General features: G+C 33.3%; 1 protein-coding gene across 1 annotated transcript in view; it reads right to left on the bottom strand.

Moving 5' to 3' along the window:
• Nucleotides 1-16,211, bottom strand: part of LEKR1 (leucine, glutamate and lysine rich 1) — a 186,476-nt gene that overhangs the window by 55,071 nt on the left and 115,194 nt on the right. The window contains exon 7 of the mRNA XM_029939996.1: nt 866-947. Within this exon, the coding sequence (XP_029795856.1) occupies nt 866-947 (82 nt within the window). The remainder of the gene's footprint in view (nt 1-865; nt 948-16,211) is intronic.

The following is a 16,211-nucleotide window of genomic DNA, read 5'->3' on the forward strand; positions in this document are numbered from 1 at the left end:
TGAATATTTGCTTTCTCTTGTTTTTCAAAAACAAATTATTTGCTACAAATAATTCATGTATACATCACTTTGGTAGGGCAATTTCAAATTTGTTCTTCATTGTGCTGTTAAGAATTTTATTAACACATTGTTCTTAGGAGTGGTTCATAGTCAACACAACAGTTGGTTGCTAAGCATTCTAAATATTTGTATTTCTTATAAGATTCATTCTTCCAAAATATAGGAACTGAAAACCAGAGCTACCAGATTATATACCACAAAGGAAAAGAATCTATTTTTCAAAGATTACATAAATTCTATTTTAGTGTTATAATTATAGGTGTATAATATTTATACCATAAAATAATTTTTGAAACTTCTGTTCTAAAAAAGTTAGTGCTCTGGATATTTTACAAGGGCATTTTCTTATCAGTTGTTTTCCAATATTTTCTTTCTCACTTATATAAAGTGTAAGTACTCCAGCATTTCAAAGATACTCAAAGATACTTCTTCAAAGATACTGTCTTTTTTAACTTAAAATTGGTAATTTTAAGAAACAACTTCAAAGTTGTTTCTTCTGGATAGATAAGAAAGAATGTTAAGAGAAAAAAATTAGAGAATATTTCACATTGTTACATTTGAACAACCAGCGAAAACTTTTGTACAAGAATAGGTTAAGTTTCTTACTTATGGAAAGAAACATTTCATGTATTTAAAAGTATTTACAGGTCCTTTAATATACAACGTAGGCCAGAAAAGTACCTGAGAAAAGCAGGAGACCACACTCACACAACTAAATCACTGCCAAAGAGTCACACAGAACACGTGGTAGGCATGGGGGAGGATCTTTCTAAAAATCTTACAGGTTGTTCAATGTTCATCTTACATGAGCTTTTCTTTATAGTTGTCAATCTCTGTCACTGCCTTCTGAAGTTTTAGCCCAAGTGTCTCTACTTGACACTGTAAACCTGAAATGACACAATGTATTCATCTGATTAGTACATTCTTAATGTCCAGATATTTTCATAGTGTAAACCATATTCTTTAGAATTGCCACTTAGCTCCTGTAACATACTGCCGCTGTTTACTCCACTTTGCCTGGATACGCAGCTCCTTTCTTCTCGAAACCCCATGGAAATAATGGTTTTTGACAGATCCAATTTGTTGGCCTCTTTCTGCTCCCAATATCTTGCTAATTTGCAAGCACCTAATAGCCCAAATTTTGCTGATGTTTTTAAAGGAAATTTATGTAGATGAGATCATGTGTCTATTCTCTGAAACACTTGACTGCCCGAGCTTGCTCTTGTGGTCTGGAACTGAAAAGTATCACTGAGGCCTCCTGGTAGAAATGAAATAGATAAACCATGTGCATTGGTCCTGGTAAAGAATTTGTTAACTCTGGGTAGCATCTAATAGGCATTGTAATGACTTTCAAAGCCAAGAATATATGAGCAGGAAATTGGCTTCCATGGTCTGGGGAATTCAAGCAGTGTTTGAGGAAGATTATTCATACAGTCGTGTCTAACATGTGTGTGGATGCAAAACTGAAACTAAAGTAGAAAGAACAAATGGCTGAGTGAAGTGGGTCTTGCCATTAGCCTGTGCATGGGAACTATGATCTGAACACCCACTGCAATGACAGTCCTTGTTAGCACTCTTCTTGAGTAGACCAACACAGAGGGACTAACTGGTTTCTATGGAGAAGATAGTTGGCACACTGTAATTATAAACTTTCTATGTTGCATCTGCTCAGATGTTTTAATAATACATTTTTAATACTAAACTTTAAAATCTTTATGCATCCATACAAATACATAGCATTTCTATATATATCCTAAATCTGCCTTTTTAGCTTTTTTTACAAAAAAGTTTAAATCAGAAAACATTCACTTTAAATGAATGCTTTAATCAGTATTTTCCAGACATCTGTATAAATCTTTATGTTTATCCAGTACTTTCACATACATTGTTATTTAATTTTATCTCTCAAACTTCTATCTGGTGCAAATAGCCCCATTTTTCAGATGAGAAAAAAAGGAGAGCTTCTCTGATTCTCTTGCCTGGTATCTGCCAATGAATAAATGCATTAGCCAACAGTTTAGACTGAAGGTTTTTCACTCAGCCTAAGTGATCGGTTTGAGAGGATAGCCCCTCAAAGTAAGATCAGTATGGACTTACATGGTAGATAATATTTGTGGGGTACATCTTTCCCAGTGATTGATTACATGAGGGAAAAGGTAACATACATATAGATAATTTATTTTTGCGTACAACCTTCTAAAACAAAGTGATTTCTTACGAATGTTGCACAATGTATTGCTTTGTTATTAAGTTAATCTGGATTTGCGGAGGTTCTATTCACAAAGGTGCAGCCAAAAGATTTCAACCCATCCTCTGGAGAATAAGGATGGATGAAGATTAATGTTTGTTGATGGTGCACTATGTAGTACTATGCTTTCTCCTCTATCATTTCACTCGTAATCACAACTACTATGAAAACAGATACACATTTTATTTTTACCAGTGAGAACTCTAAGGAGCTGAGTAACTAACTTACCAAAGGTCACATAACTAGTTAGAAGTGATCCTGTGATTCAAACTCAGGTTGGACTCATTGCAAAGTCCTCATCTTTCTTACTCTCCTACATGGACTCTCAAACTATAAAAGCTGCGAGGGGATATGATATTTGTCCATGAAAGTATGGTTAGTGTAGTTATAGATCTATTTAACATATCTAAGAATCTTCAAAGAGATATACTTAACAAATGAAAAGTATTATTTTACATAAAATATGTAATAAATTAACAGAATATCTAACCCCAGGAAATAAATTTTTGAAAATTAAAAATATAATGAAAGATATTAAGACAAATATGATATCACTGTGACCAATTTTATGAGACTGACATCAGAGAGAAAGATTGTGCCTTCTTATTAACGTCCATTGGTGATTTTGTCAGGACATAATCTTAAACTAGGTAAAGCATGGGTCTGAGCCCGTCTAATAAACTTCATGTTATTACTCCTAAGTACAGCTATTATTAAGAGGAAGAACTGATTATCTTGAAAACAAACTCCAGATAATTGGTACTTGATATGTGAATTTTATTCAATTCTCAATTACCTACTTATTAGAATAGTAGATAGTAAAGATGACCGCATGTTTATAGCACTGGAAAGTATTCTTATGATCGCATTTGAATATACTTGTGCATCATAGTTCCAGAATTTAGTAGGTTTAAGGGAAAATAAACTATGGTCATGACCCACTATAATTTCCAGTATTATTTTCTCTGCATACCCACCCAGTTTCAAGGTAAGCATAGATAGCTTAGTCTAATTTGCAGTACCCAATGAGTGAAGAAGCCACTTCCTTCAGAAAATTTACTATGTATTTACAGCATCTCTGAGTCAAAACAGAAAAAAGAAATAAATGTTTTATTCTATAACAAGTTACAGAAGGCTGCCATGTGAAGTAAACAGAAACAGAAAATACAAGTAATGTCAACAAAGAATCACTTTATATAAACAGAGAAGATACCACGTAGAACTCAGAAAAAAAAAAGGATTCATTATGAATAATCCATAATGTAAACAGACCAGCAGTGTATAATTAAGAGTTAATATATTTTCATGGCTGTTTTTTGTTGTTATTGTTGTTTGGTTTTTACTTTGGTTATATTTTCTCTAATAAAGAAGTACTAAGAATAATTTTAAAAACACACAGAACATATCTTCACTGTTCTGAACGAGGAATAAGCATACTATTGGTTTATTATTGGTTCTCGTAGACTAGTAGGGTCGTGTTGTTTTTGGATGAAGTCTCCAGTTCCTGTCCTCAATAAAGGAGCACAGTTAAAATAAGAACCAGAAGGATTAAGCCACCTGCACAAGACAGCTCCTTCAGTTCCTGAGGCAAGGAGTTCTTAAATAAGTGTATTGTTCTGTGCGGTCCTTCTCTATAGTGAAATAAATTCAACTTCAATTTTCTGTCATTCAGCATGACATTGGATTATGAGGCAAAAGGCCCTAAATGCCTACAAAAAGAAAGGAAGCATTGGCTTTAAACACCATGCAGATGTAAGGCGGAACCCATGGAAACAATCCAAAATTTACAACAGCAAATTCTACTATGATGTGACTGCGTTCTTTACAGATATTAAATAAGAAGCAAATGATTTTAAATGAACAAGACAAAAAAGAGCTCTTAGCCTCTCTTCATATGAAGCCAGCTGCTTGCTGGATAGCATTACACAGGCATCAGATCTGGGGTAATTAGTTATTTAAGAGAATGCTGTTATTCCAAATGGTTTCTAGAAACTACAAATACAAAAGGTATTCATAGTTATTTTATAGGATATAGAACATTACAGTGACTTGGAGATACAGTGACTTCAGTATAATGTTTGAGAAAACAATAAATAGAACCTTCAGAGTGGAAAGATATTTCAAACGTAAAGCTTTCTGGATAAATACAAAAAAAATATGGCTCAAAATGGAGGAAACTGAGTCTAGATTCAAGAGGCAGAATAATAAGGTGCCTGAATAGCTCAATCAGTTAAGTGTTCGACTTGGCTCAGTTCATGATCTCACGATTTGTGGGTTCAAGCCCTGTGCCAGGCTCTGTGCTGACAGCTCGTACCCTAGAGCCTGGAGCCTGCTTTGGAGCCTGTGTCTCATTCTCTCTCTGCCCCTCCCCAACTTGTGCTCTCTCTCTCTGTCTCTGTCTCTCAAAAATAAATATAAAATTTTTAAAAAAGAAGAGGAAGAAGAATGAAAAAACAAACAAGCAGAAGAATAGGCCCCCAGAGATCCAGATCTAGGGGAAGGTTTTTTTTTTTTTATGAGAAATTGAAGACTGTATACTTTTTTTAATGGTAGAGATAACTGAAGAAAAGGAAAAACAGAAGTTTACCACTCTTAATACACTCCTTTGATGGGGTAACATAAAGGTGTAGAGCATGATCTCTAAAGCCAGACTGCCTAATTTCAAATCCTGGCTCTGTTTCTTTGAGCTGTGTGACTTTAAATGCCTTAGTTTCCTTGTCTATAAAATAGTTATTACAGGACAGGAGTGAGAATTAAGAGATTTAATTAATATATGTAAACAGGAGAACAGTAGCAGGCACATAATGAGTACTCTCAAACTACTAGCTCTTATCACTGGGGGCTCTAGTGAGGCCACCTGGCCCCCAACCTCATTTCTGCTCTGAATCTCATCACTTTTCACCTTGAGTACCTTGGCCTTGCAGGTGTCATCAGTGGTTATCCTCATATGGGGAAGGGTAAAAATAAAGGTTTTATAACAATCTACAGAGTGACTATGGCCATATGTCAAAACTTGTTAAATGTGGGTGGCAGATTCACTCACATTTGTTATATTCTTCTCTGTATTTTTGTTTGACATAATGTAATTTAAGTATATATATAAAATTTAAATATTATAAATATTTAAAATTTAAATATATATTAATATAATATAATATAATGTAATATATATAGTGGTGTTTTATTATTTCCTGTATTTTTGTTTGAGGTATGTAATGTCATTTATATATGTAATGTCTCTCTATATAAATATATATAAATGTCTATGTGTATATATATATAGTTTAGAGGGGGTCTTGCTTGCTTGTATGGTCAAGGATGATAGCATGTTCTGTATGAAGGATCAACTCAGTTCTGTGTGTTCAAGGCACAAAAGAAAACAAAGGTTAGAGAACTTGATGTGGAAGTGGGGGATGAGGTTGACACTAATTAAAGACAACTCATTGGATTCTTTGAATAGCTGGAGGGATATAGAGTAACAAGGGGGTTGTTAATTTCATTTTTAAAAGATATTTGGACATATTATTTGGATTGGGGAATGATCCATTTTAGAGGGAACCATTCTACAGTGCTTGTGAATTTAATGTACGCTTTCTAACTTCTTATGTGTGAAAAAAATAGTACTTTTGCAAGTGTTTTTAAAACTATACAAGTGGTGTTAAGCTATAAATTTCATTTTAATTCTTACTTGTCTTCACTACACATTGTTTTGGAGACCTACCCATATAGCCATACATAGATATGATTCATTCCTTTCTGTCATATAATATCTAATGCATGCACATACATATTTTACTGATCTAGTCCCATAGTGATGAAACCTACTTGCTTACAACTTTGTGTCACCACAAATAATCCTGCAACAAAGGTTTTTTACCCATCTTGTGTACTTACAGGGGAATTTTTCTGCAGTAAGAGGCCATAGGCATACACATACTTCACTAATGCCAAGTGGTTCCCAGGATGGAGCACCAGTGTATACTCCCATCACACTAAATGAAGGCCCCTGCTTTCCTATATTTATTAAAAAGAGCAATGTAGAGGGATCTGGATATCTCAGTCAGTTGTGACTGACTTAAGCTCAGGTCATGATCTCACTGGTTCATGAGTTTGAGCTCTGCATCACGCTCTTTGCTGCTAGCTTGGAGCCTGGAGTCTGCTTCAGATTCTGTGTCTCCTTCTCTCTTCCTTTCCCCCACTCACACTCTCTCAAAAATAATCATTAAAAATATCTATTTACAATTTATTTTTTTGCCAATCTACAGGGTGCAAAGTAATGTCTCATTGTTGATAATCTGTAGTTCTCTGCTTCCTGCTGACGCTGACCATCTCATCTTACACATCTTAGTCATTCTTGTCTTCTTTTTCATGATTTGCCTTTTCCCCAGTCTCTTTTCTATCTACTCTAATTGAGTTTTCTTCTTCATTCTTCTACAAATAGTGCTTTTTAAAGTTATTAATGACATGCTACCCTGGCAATTCCAAAATTTAATTCTCTGTTCTTACATAATTTGTTTGCTTCCTCTTTGAAACACACTTGTCTCCATTACACTATACTCTATAGTTTCCTCTTACTTCATTGGCTATTGTTTTCTCAATCTCTATTGATGGTCCTTATTCTTAGATACACTCTAAATATTAGGAAGCACCAGAGTTCAGTCCATAGCCCTTTCCTCTACCTGCGTTTTCTCTCTAGTGGATCTCTCCTAGTCTCATGGCTTTGAATAGCATTTATATAAAGTTGTCTTCCATCATCATTATCACAACTAATAAGTGTTGAGTCCTTATTATGTACCAAGCACTATATTCTAAGTTTATTATACTAATTTGCTCTTTACAATGTAAACTACCTAGAATGTAAATTCCATGACAGCAGAAACCTTATGTTATATTCATAGTGTTTGAGAAATGGAAAGCATTCAAAAATTAATTGTTGAATGAATGAATGAAATTTTGCAGATAATAGAAATAAAGATGCTAGCAAATAAATGTTTAAAATTATGTACCTACGGTTAAAAGATATAGAACAGAAAGAGTTGTACAGTTTTTGTTGATAATACCTAATATGTATCTTGGCATTAAAATGCAACTTTCTTATTAATAGCTCCTTTTACTTCAATAGGCACTTATTGAGTATCTACTCTGTTATAGGTAGGGTCTATGAAAACTAGAATCAGTGTATAAATATCAATAAGATATATTCCCTTGTCATTAGAGAAATTATAATCAAGTGCCTTATTTTGCCTTCAAGAATGATGACTTAGGTTTTAAATAACAAATCAACTCCTTTAAACCCAAACCTGTTTTATTTTTCCAATATTTTAAATGATTGAATTTAGTTAGGTAGTTAATTATGTGGCTGAAATTGTGGGATTTCTGATCAGATATAAGTGATGTGAATGAACATAATCAGTATGCTGTGTTCAGATAACATTTATGTGTATATATTATATCATAGTTTGATAAGCTTAGACCTTTACAAAAGTAATGTTTCACTTAATTTTCTTAAAAGAGCATTAACAGAAGAAACCTCTGTAGATGTAAGAATATATATGAATAATAGAAGAAAGTTCTATAATGAGTATTCAACTATATCAATTGCAAATTAACATATTTTAACTTTAGCAAACATTTTACAAAGCTCAGATGGTTATATAGCCACTTGGACAATTCATTTCATTTTAGGGTTTATATTTCAGAGGTTTGATTCACATCTATTTTGAAACAAGTATACTTGAAGTACATTAACATTTTCCACATAATGCCAGAAAGGACTGAAATAACATTTGGAGATTTTAATACATCAGATGCTCGAACAGGTGTGGATATACAGCTAAAAAATTGCAATTCAGTCCAGATGTAGTTATATTAAAACCAAAAAATTATTTAGCTAGGTATGTGTGGGGAGGGGAGAGTAGGCATATTCATTAAATCAAGCTAAGGAGATAATGAGATGCTTAAAATTTGGAAGTGAATTATATTCTGATATTAAGAATCAAGAATTTACTCCAGAATGCAAAAAAAAAATGCTTGTAAACATTCACTGGAGTTTATTCTGAACATTAAACCAAACCAATATAAATAACATGAATATAACTCTAACTTATGGGGGGGCTTATGCAATAATACAAATTATGGATAGATAAGATTGGTGGAGGCTTAAACTCAATTTTTTATTAGTTTGGTTAAAATTACTTTTTCAACTCTTGTTCATCTATATCATAGGAACAATCTTGATGGGCTTAGAAACTTCTGAATACTTTAGAATAGCACTTTGTTTTCTGACAAATTTGTACATATAAATAAATTCACAAGCCATACATACATACATACATATATATATATTATAATGAGATTTTTCAAGACTATATAATACTAGGAATGGATATAGACAGAGACCTATAATGAACAGAGTATTAGCTAAAAACATTTGTGGGATAAAAAGAAAAATACTTAGGGTTAATAATAAAGTAAATTAATAAATGGAAGATAGAGAAGTTTAGATCTAAAAACATTTACGATATTTTCAAACAGAGTCACATAACTATATAAACATCAGTTTCTTTAATAAATTAATGTGTTTTATAATCAGAATGCTTGCAGAGATTCCTGTATACAGGATAACTTTATACAAAACCGTGAATGCGTGAAGTGCACCTTTAGCCATCAGGGAGTTCTGATTTTCCCCTTTCCCCATGTTGTGCTAGGATGGTAGTAAAATAGGAAAGGGCAAGAATTTCTTCAAAAGTTAGCTTTCATGCTACAAAATTACTTAGGGCTAATTGCATTAAAAACATACCACACACTTATATAATTTAAAGATATCAAGCAAAAAAAGAAAACCCCAAAATTTTGTAATCTGAAGACTAAAGAGATCATAAGGCAACATAATAGATATGTGATTTAGCTAGGGTGTTTACCATAACATCATTTTAACAGAAAAGAAAGTGAGAACAACTGTCCAAACCTAGGATGCAATTGAATAATTATGATTCACACTAAATAAAAATACTATGAATATTTTTGACATGGAAAAATTTCATAAAAGGGGAAAACTCTATTATTCCATTCTTATAAAAATATTATTCAAAACAGAGAGTCTTATAGGATACACATCAAAGTTTATAACTCTCTGTGAATGTCGAGATTTCCCAATCAATAGTGAACATGGCTTATTTTGGTAATAAGAAACACAGAAAAAAAGTCATATTAAAGTAGCCTAAAACATACCCATACCCATCTCATACCCATCTGGCTACCCATCAGTAGTTCCCATAACCTGTCACTAGGTATCTACTGTCCTCTAGATCTCTTCTGCCTTCCCCTTATAAAAAGTTGTGCTTACTACCAGTACTGGAAGTGGTCTGGTACAGTAGTTCTCCTGAAGTTTAAATTAATGATAACAATATATATGTTTTAATGCTCCCAGGCACGGGAGTTCAAGGGTTAAGAGCCCAAATTTTGGCAGCCCACTTCTGGAACCAGGTTCCAATTCTGCTGACTAGTAGCCATGTAGCTTTGGGAAAATGACTTAATTCCCTAAACCTCAGTAATCTCATCTGTAAACTGGAGATAATAAAAGTGATTAATTTAGGAGGACAGTAGGGTATAAGTGAGTTCACCATAACTATACTGTGCCTGGCACTCTGCGAATGTTAGGTGTTATTTAGGCTGCAGTGGGAAAGCTACCTGAACTCATGGGAATGATTTTTTTTTTTTTATGATGTAAGGATAGTATTAGTGGTTAGAAGGTAGAAGAGAGATGCTGGTAAGAGATAAGAGACATTGGACATAGAGCACATAGGGTGATCATTTTTTTCTCATTCAGATAGTGTTGTTATTACTCATGCTATTGGCCCAGAAATGTGGATGTCTATGAGCAGTAGGTATGTTGTATGCCTGAGTGAGTCCATGTATGAAAGAGTGACTCATTGTGAGTATAGGCAGGAGTGTGTCCATATGAGTGGTAGGGACATGGCAAATGAATGCTCTTTATCTCCACTGCTTGGGTGGAGTTGTCCTGAAGATTCAGTGTGCTTTGCGGAGAAGTCATGTATTAGGACACATCTCTGTTCCTGATCAAGGCTAGACTTTGTCACATGATAGGTACCTAATTAATATTTTGCCAAATGACCAAATTAATTGGTGATTGGTAACTGAATGGGCCGAAGAGGACTTATATCAAGAGAGTGGGGGAAGGGGAACACAGTCACATCAGGCCACAAGTATATAGAATGGGAGAAACAGTTAAAGGAGCAAATAAGCCCATTGGATTAAAAAAAAGAAGAAAAGATAAAGTCTAAAATTTTCCCTAAAGTCTTAAGGGGGATGGTACAGTTGAAGAAAAGGCAGAAAAAATAACAAGGCTACTAACATTAAAAGAGGAAAACCATGGTGGAGGTAAACAATGAAGAAGCAATGGCATAAGTGAAAAAATGACTAGAGAATAAGCCAGTACTACAGCTATCTTGAAGGAGAGAAAGGAGTCTCAAAGGAGAGACACATCCATCCTAAGTTGTGGCCGCCTAAGGTTTTGTAGAAAATTCCTCTAGGATTCCAACATCTGTAAAATGGAAATAATACGTAAAATAGAGATAACTCTATTTGAAAGCTCAACGTTAGGAACAAATAAAAAAGGAAACAAAGAAAAAAATGTTTAAGACTCCACTGATCAAAAATCAAGTGGTTTCCACAAGAGACCCCTTTATTAGACTCCACATTCCAGTGGTGACCTGGTTCAGTAAAAAAATAAAACAAACAAACAAAAAACCATTCTAGGTTCCAGTCAGGACTACCTGGCTTGAAACTTGTGTACAGACCCTAGGAAAACTGTATTTTGTGTTTCCCTCTGCTTTGGGGTATACAAGCAGCCCACAATATCCCAATATCAAGCTGGTCTCTTTCAAAGCCTGTTAGATCTAGTTATAACTAAGGGCCACTATAAACCTCCTTGGTTTTCTGTTTGTAAAACCAGTATTTCTCCTCTTTTATTGAAAGCCAAGTTTGTGGTATTCATAATGGAGTCCAAGGGTTCAAAGAAATCATAAAGGCTGGTCAATTCACCATTGTGAGTGCTATCTGAACATCAAACCTTGAAGGAAAGGTCACAGTGGAATTCTGTTCATTGACTCTTCTGTCAACCATACAATAGCTGACTCTTGAATTGATTGTAGCCACTCCCTTCTTCAGCAACCTGTTCTACTACTGTTAAAGCTAACCAAGGCTGATTAAAGATAAATTAGTGGGGGCAAATGGACCTTTGGGCAAATAGGAATTAAAATCTATAGTTTCCCTTTGTTATTAAAGGAGTATTTTTTAAATTCTAATACTTTATCCCAAATATAATAATTTGGTTTGCTATTATACCAGGAAAAACAATTTAAAATGCAATGTAATATTCTATATTTGTATAGTTCTCCAAGGGGTCCTACAGTTGATTTTGTTAATTTTGCTAATGCTCTAAGATACGTAAGAAACACTGTCAATATGTCAATTTCACAGATGAAGTAACTGAGTCAAAGAAATTAATAACTTGTCCAAAGGCCATAAAAGGCATAAAGAGAGCCAAAAGGCAGAAGTATTTGACTGTTGGATCACTATTTTTTTCAACTAAACCTCACTACTCATTATGATTATTTTTCACTTTAATAGAGAATCTACCAATTAAGAAATGTAGTACTTATACATGCTACAAAATGAACGAAACTCAAAAATATTTTGCTAAGTCAAAGTAGTCAAAATTTAAAGACCACATATTATATGGTCCTATTTAAATGAAATTTCCAGAACAGGCAAATCTACAGAAACAGAAAGCAGATTAATGATTGATGGGTAAAGGGTGGAAGGGTAAGGAGAGTGGCTGTTAATGACCATGATGTTTCTTTTCAGGGTGATAGAAACACTCTAGATTGTGGTGGTGGTTGTATGCCTCTACAAATATCCTAAAAACCATTAAGCTGTATACTTAGAATGGGTGAAATTTATGATTATTTAAATTATATCTCAATACAGCTGTTTTTTAAAAATGCAACAAAGATGTTAAAATATATGCAAAATAATTTTATTAAAATATTTCTATTATTTGTAATATCAAAAAGCTCAGTAGAAAAAAATTCAAGTTTTTTTATTTGGAATATATTTGAAATTTGGTCAAATAAATTTTAGCAAAGACATTAATGCTGACATGATTTATCTGAACTCCATCTTCCAATATTTGTGACTGCTGACAAAAAGTAAAGGACTTTATTCTGCCAGGTGAAAGGAAAATCATCTAAGTGGACTGATTTGTGGGTCACAATGACCTCTGAAATGAGTATTATCAATTAAGATAAATTGTGCATTTTGAAGGTTTATTAGTATAAGCTAAATAGAAAATCACAAAAGTTATGTAAATAAATCTTTAAAAAAGACCCAAGAATTTAGTCCTCAAAATTTTATGTTTGCTTTCCTATGAAAAAATTAAATTGACATTAAGAATTAGGCCGCTATTAACAGCTTATTATATATTCTTTAACCACTTTTAAACTATATGGATCAGAGTTATCACTTGAATTTAAATTTTTGAATATCTATATTTTAAAAGACAAAGGGGAAAATGTGGAAAAAAGGTTAGAAATTTTTATGAAGAAAAATAATCATCATAAGAACTATATATGTGAATTAAGGTTGATATTGTTTAATGGTGATTTAAAAGAAAAAACTTGGGGTTCTTGGCTGGGTCAGTTGGATGACCATGTGACGCCTCCAGGTCATGAGTTCAAGCCCCATATGGGGTGTAGAGATTACTTAAATCAATAAAACTTAAGAAAAGAAAGAAAAAAAATCAAAATGTAAACAATAAGAACATTTATTTTACTTAAAAACAAGCAAATGGCACCAGAGTTAGAATCAGATTATAGAACATTATATCCCACAGGAACCTCCAAGGCTTTAGTCCAACCTATCCACTGCCTAGAGATGGACACATATTCATCATGGAGAAACGGCATTTCAGAGTCACCTGGCTAATGTATGGACAGTCATCATCTGATTCTTAGCCTTCAATACTTTCATTTAATATCATATTACTGGGGAATATTGAGTGGAGGGTAGGTAGAAAAACACAACAAAAAGAGTTATATAACTAAAAATGGAGAAAGATAAGTTTATTCTAAAAGCAAATTCTAAAAATAAGAGAATTGGGAATCTAAAGTATTAGAATGATTTTTAGAATGTATTTTTAAGGAAACACACTATTGATACAGTAGTGAGCCTAAATCTAAAATTGCAAGTATAAAGAAATGCATTTCTCTAACCTCCTCTTATTAGCCCAGCATTCTCCTAACATCAACCAGACCATGACATTCTAGAAAAAGAAGGTTGTAGGCCAATATCCCTGATGAACATAGATGCAAAAATCCTCAATAAAATATCAGCAAACCAAATTCAACAATGCATTAAAAAGGATCATATGCTCCAATCAAGTGGGATTGAGTCCAGGGATGCAAGGATGGTTCAATATCTGCAAATCAATCAATATGATATACCGTATTAACAAAATAAAGGATAAAAACCATATGATCTCAGCAAATACAGAAACAGCATTTGACAAAATTCAACATCTATTTGTGATAAATAAATAAAATAGGTAAAGTGGGAAAGCACCTCAACACAGTAAACCCATATATGACAAGCCCACAGTTAACATGATACTCAATGATGGAACATAGAAAGTTTTTCCTCTAAGATCACGAACAAGACAAGTATGCTGTAAGTAAGCAATGAATCACAGGAACCCATGCTCAAAACCAACAGTACACTGTCTACACTGTACGTTAGCCAACTTGAAAATAAATTATATTAAAAAATTATTTAAGAAAACAAATAAATTGTGCTCTCTTCAGCAGCACGTATACTAAAATTGGGAGAAAACAAATACATTTGACTTGAGACTTAAAAATAAAGGGTCAGGAGCAAAACAAAGATGCCTACTATTGCTACTTTTATTCACCATAATATCGGATATCCTAATCACAGAAATTAGGCAAGAAAAAGAATTAGGTATCCAAATTGAAAAGGAAGAAGTAAAACTGTCACTATATGCAGATGACATATTATATATATAGGATACCCTAGACTGAAAGACTTTTAGAATAAATAAAATAAGTAAAGTTTCAGGATACAAAATCAATATACCATAATCTGTTGTGTTTCTCACTAATAACAAACTATCAGAAAGAGATATTAGGAAGATAATCTAATTTGCAATTGCAGCAAAAAATTCTAGGAATAAATTTAATCAAGGAGGAAAAATTTCAGATGTTAATGAAAAAAACTGAAGGAGACACAAATAAATGAAAAAATATTCTGTGTTCATGGATTGGAAGAATTAATATTGTTAAAATGCCCATACTACCCCCCCCAAACTGCATCAATGCAATCCCTATTAAAATTCCAATGAAATTTTTCACAGAAATAGAAAAAATAATCTTAAAATTTATATGAATCCACAAAAGATTCCAAATAGCCAAAGCAATCTTGAGGAAGAGGAAGGAAGCAGGAAGTATCAAGCTCATCAAGCTCTCTAATTTCAAAATTTCTTACGGAGTTGTAGTAATCAAAAAAAAAATTGTATTGACATAAAAACGAACATATAGATCAATGGAACAGAATCAAGAGCCCAGAAATAAACCCACACATTTATGATCAATTAATTTACAACAAAAGAGCCAAGAATATACAATAGGGAAGGGACAGTCTCTTCAATAAATGGTGCTGGGCAAACTGGATAGCTACATGCAAAAGAATGACACTGAACCACTATCTTCCACCATACACAAAAATTAATTCAAAATGGATTAAAGACTTGAATGTAAGACCTGCAACCTTAACACTCCTAGAAAAAAACATAGGTGGTAACCTCTTTGATAATCAGGTTTTGTGATGGTGTTTTTCACTTGATACCAAACACAAAGGCAATAAGAGCAAAAAATCAACAAGTGGGACTACATCAAACTAAAGAGCTTCTGCACGGCAAAGGAAACCATTAGCAAAATTTAAAAGCAACCTACCAAGTGGGAGAAAATACTTGCAATCATATATCTGAAAAGGGACTAATATTAAAATATATAGAGAACTTATACAACTCAGTAGCCATAAAGCAACCATATTAAAAAATGGGTAGAGGATCCCAAGTGACATTTTTCCAAAGAAGATATACAGATGGGGAACAATTACATGAAAAGGTGCTCAACATCACTAATCATCAAGGAAATGCAAATCAAAACCACACTGAGTTATCATCTCATACCTGTTAAAAAAGATATTATCAAAAAGACAAGAGATAACAAGTATTGGTGAGAATGTGGAGGAAAGGGAACCCTTGTGTACTGTTGATGGGAATCTAAAGTGGTATAGCTCCTATGGAAAACAGTATTGATATTCCTGCAACACTTAAGGACAGAACTGTCACATGGTCCAGCAATTCTACTTCTGAGTATTTACCTGAAGAAAATGAGAACAATAACTTAAAATATATATGCACCCCAATGTTCAATGCAGCGTTATTTATAATAGCTAGGATATGGAAGCTACCTAAGTACCCATTCATGGGTGAGTAGATAAAGAAAATGTGGTGTGTGTGTGTGTGTGTGTGTGTGTGTGTGTGTGTATGTGCATGTACATATGTATATATATACACATATACATACATACATACATACATATACTGTGATATCATTCAGTCATAAAAAGAAGGATGAAATCTTAATCTTGCCATGGATAGACCTTGAGGGCATCATGCTAAGTGAAGTCATACAGAGAAAGACAAATGTTGTATAACCTGCCTTGTGTGTAGAATCTAAAATATATTCAAACATATGAATATATTTAGTCAGTCAAAAAGGTACAATTGACTCTTGAACAG

This window comes from Suricata suricatta, chromosome 5, assembly GCF_006229205.1.
Source record: "Suricata suricatta isolate VVHF042 chromosome 5, meerkat_22Aug2017_6uvM2_HiC, whole genome shotgun sequence".
Classification (NCBI taxonomy): Eukaryota; Metazoa; Chordata; class Mammalia; order Carnivora; family Herpestidae; genus Suricata; species Suricata suricatta.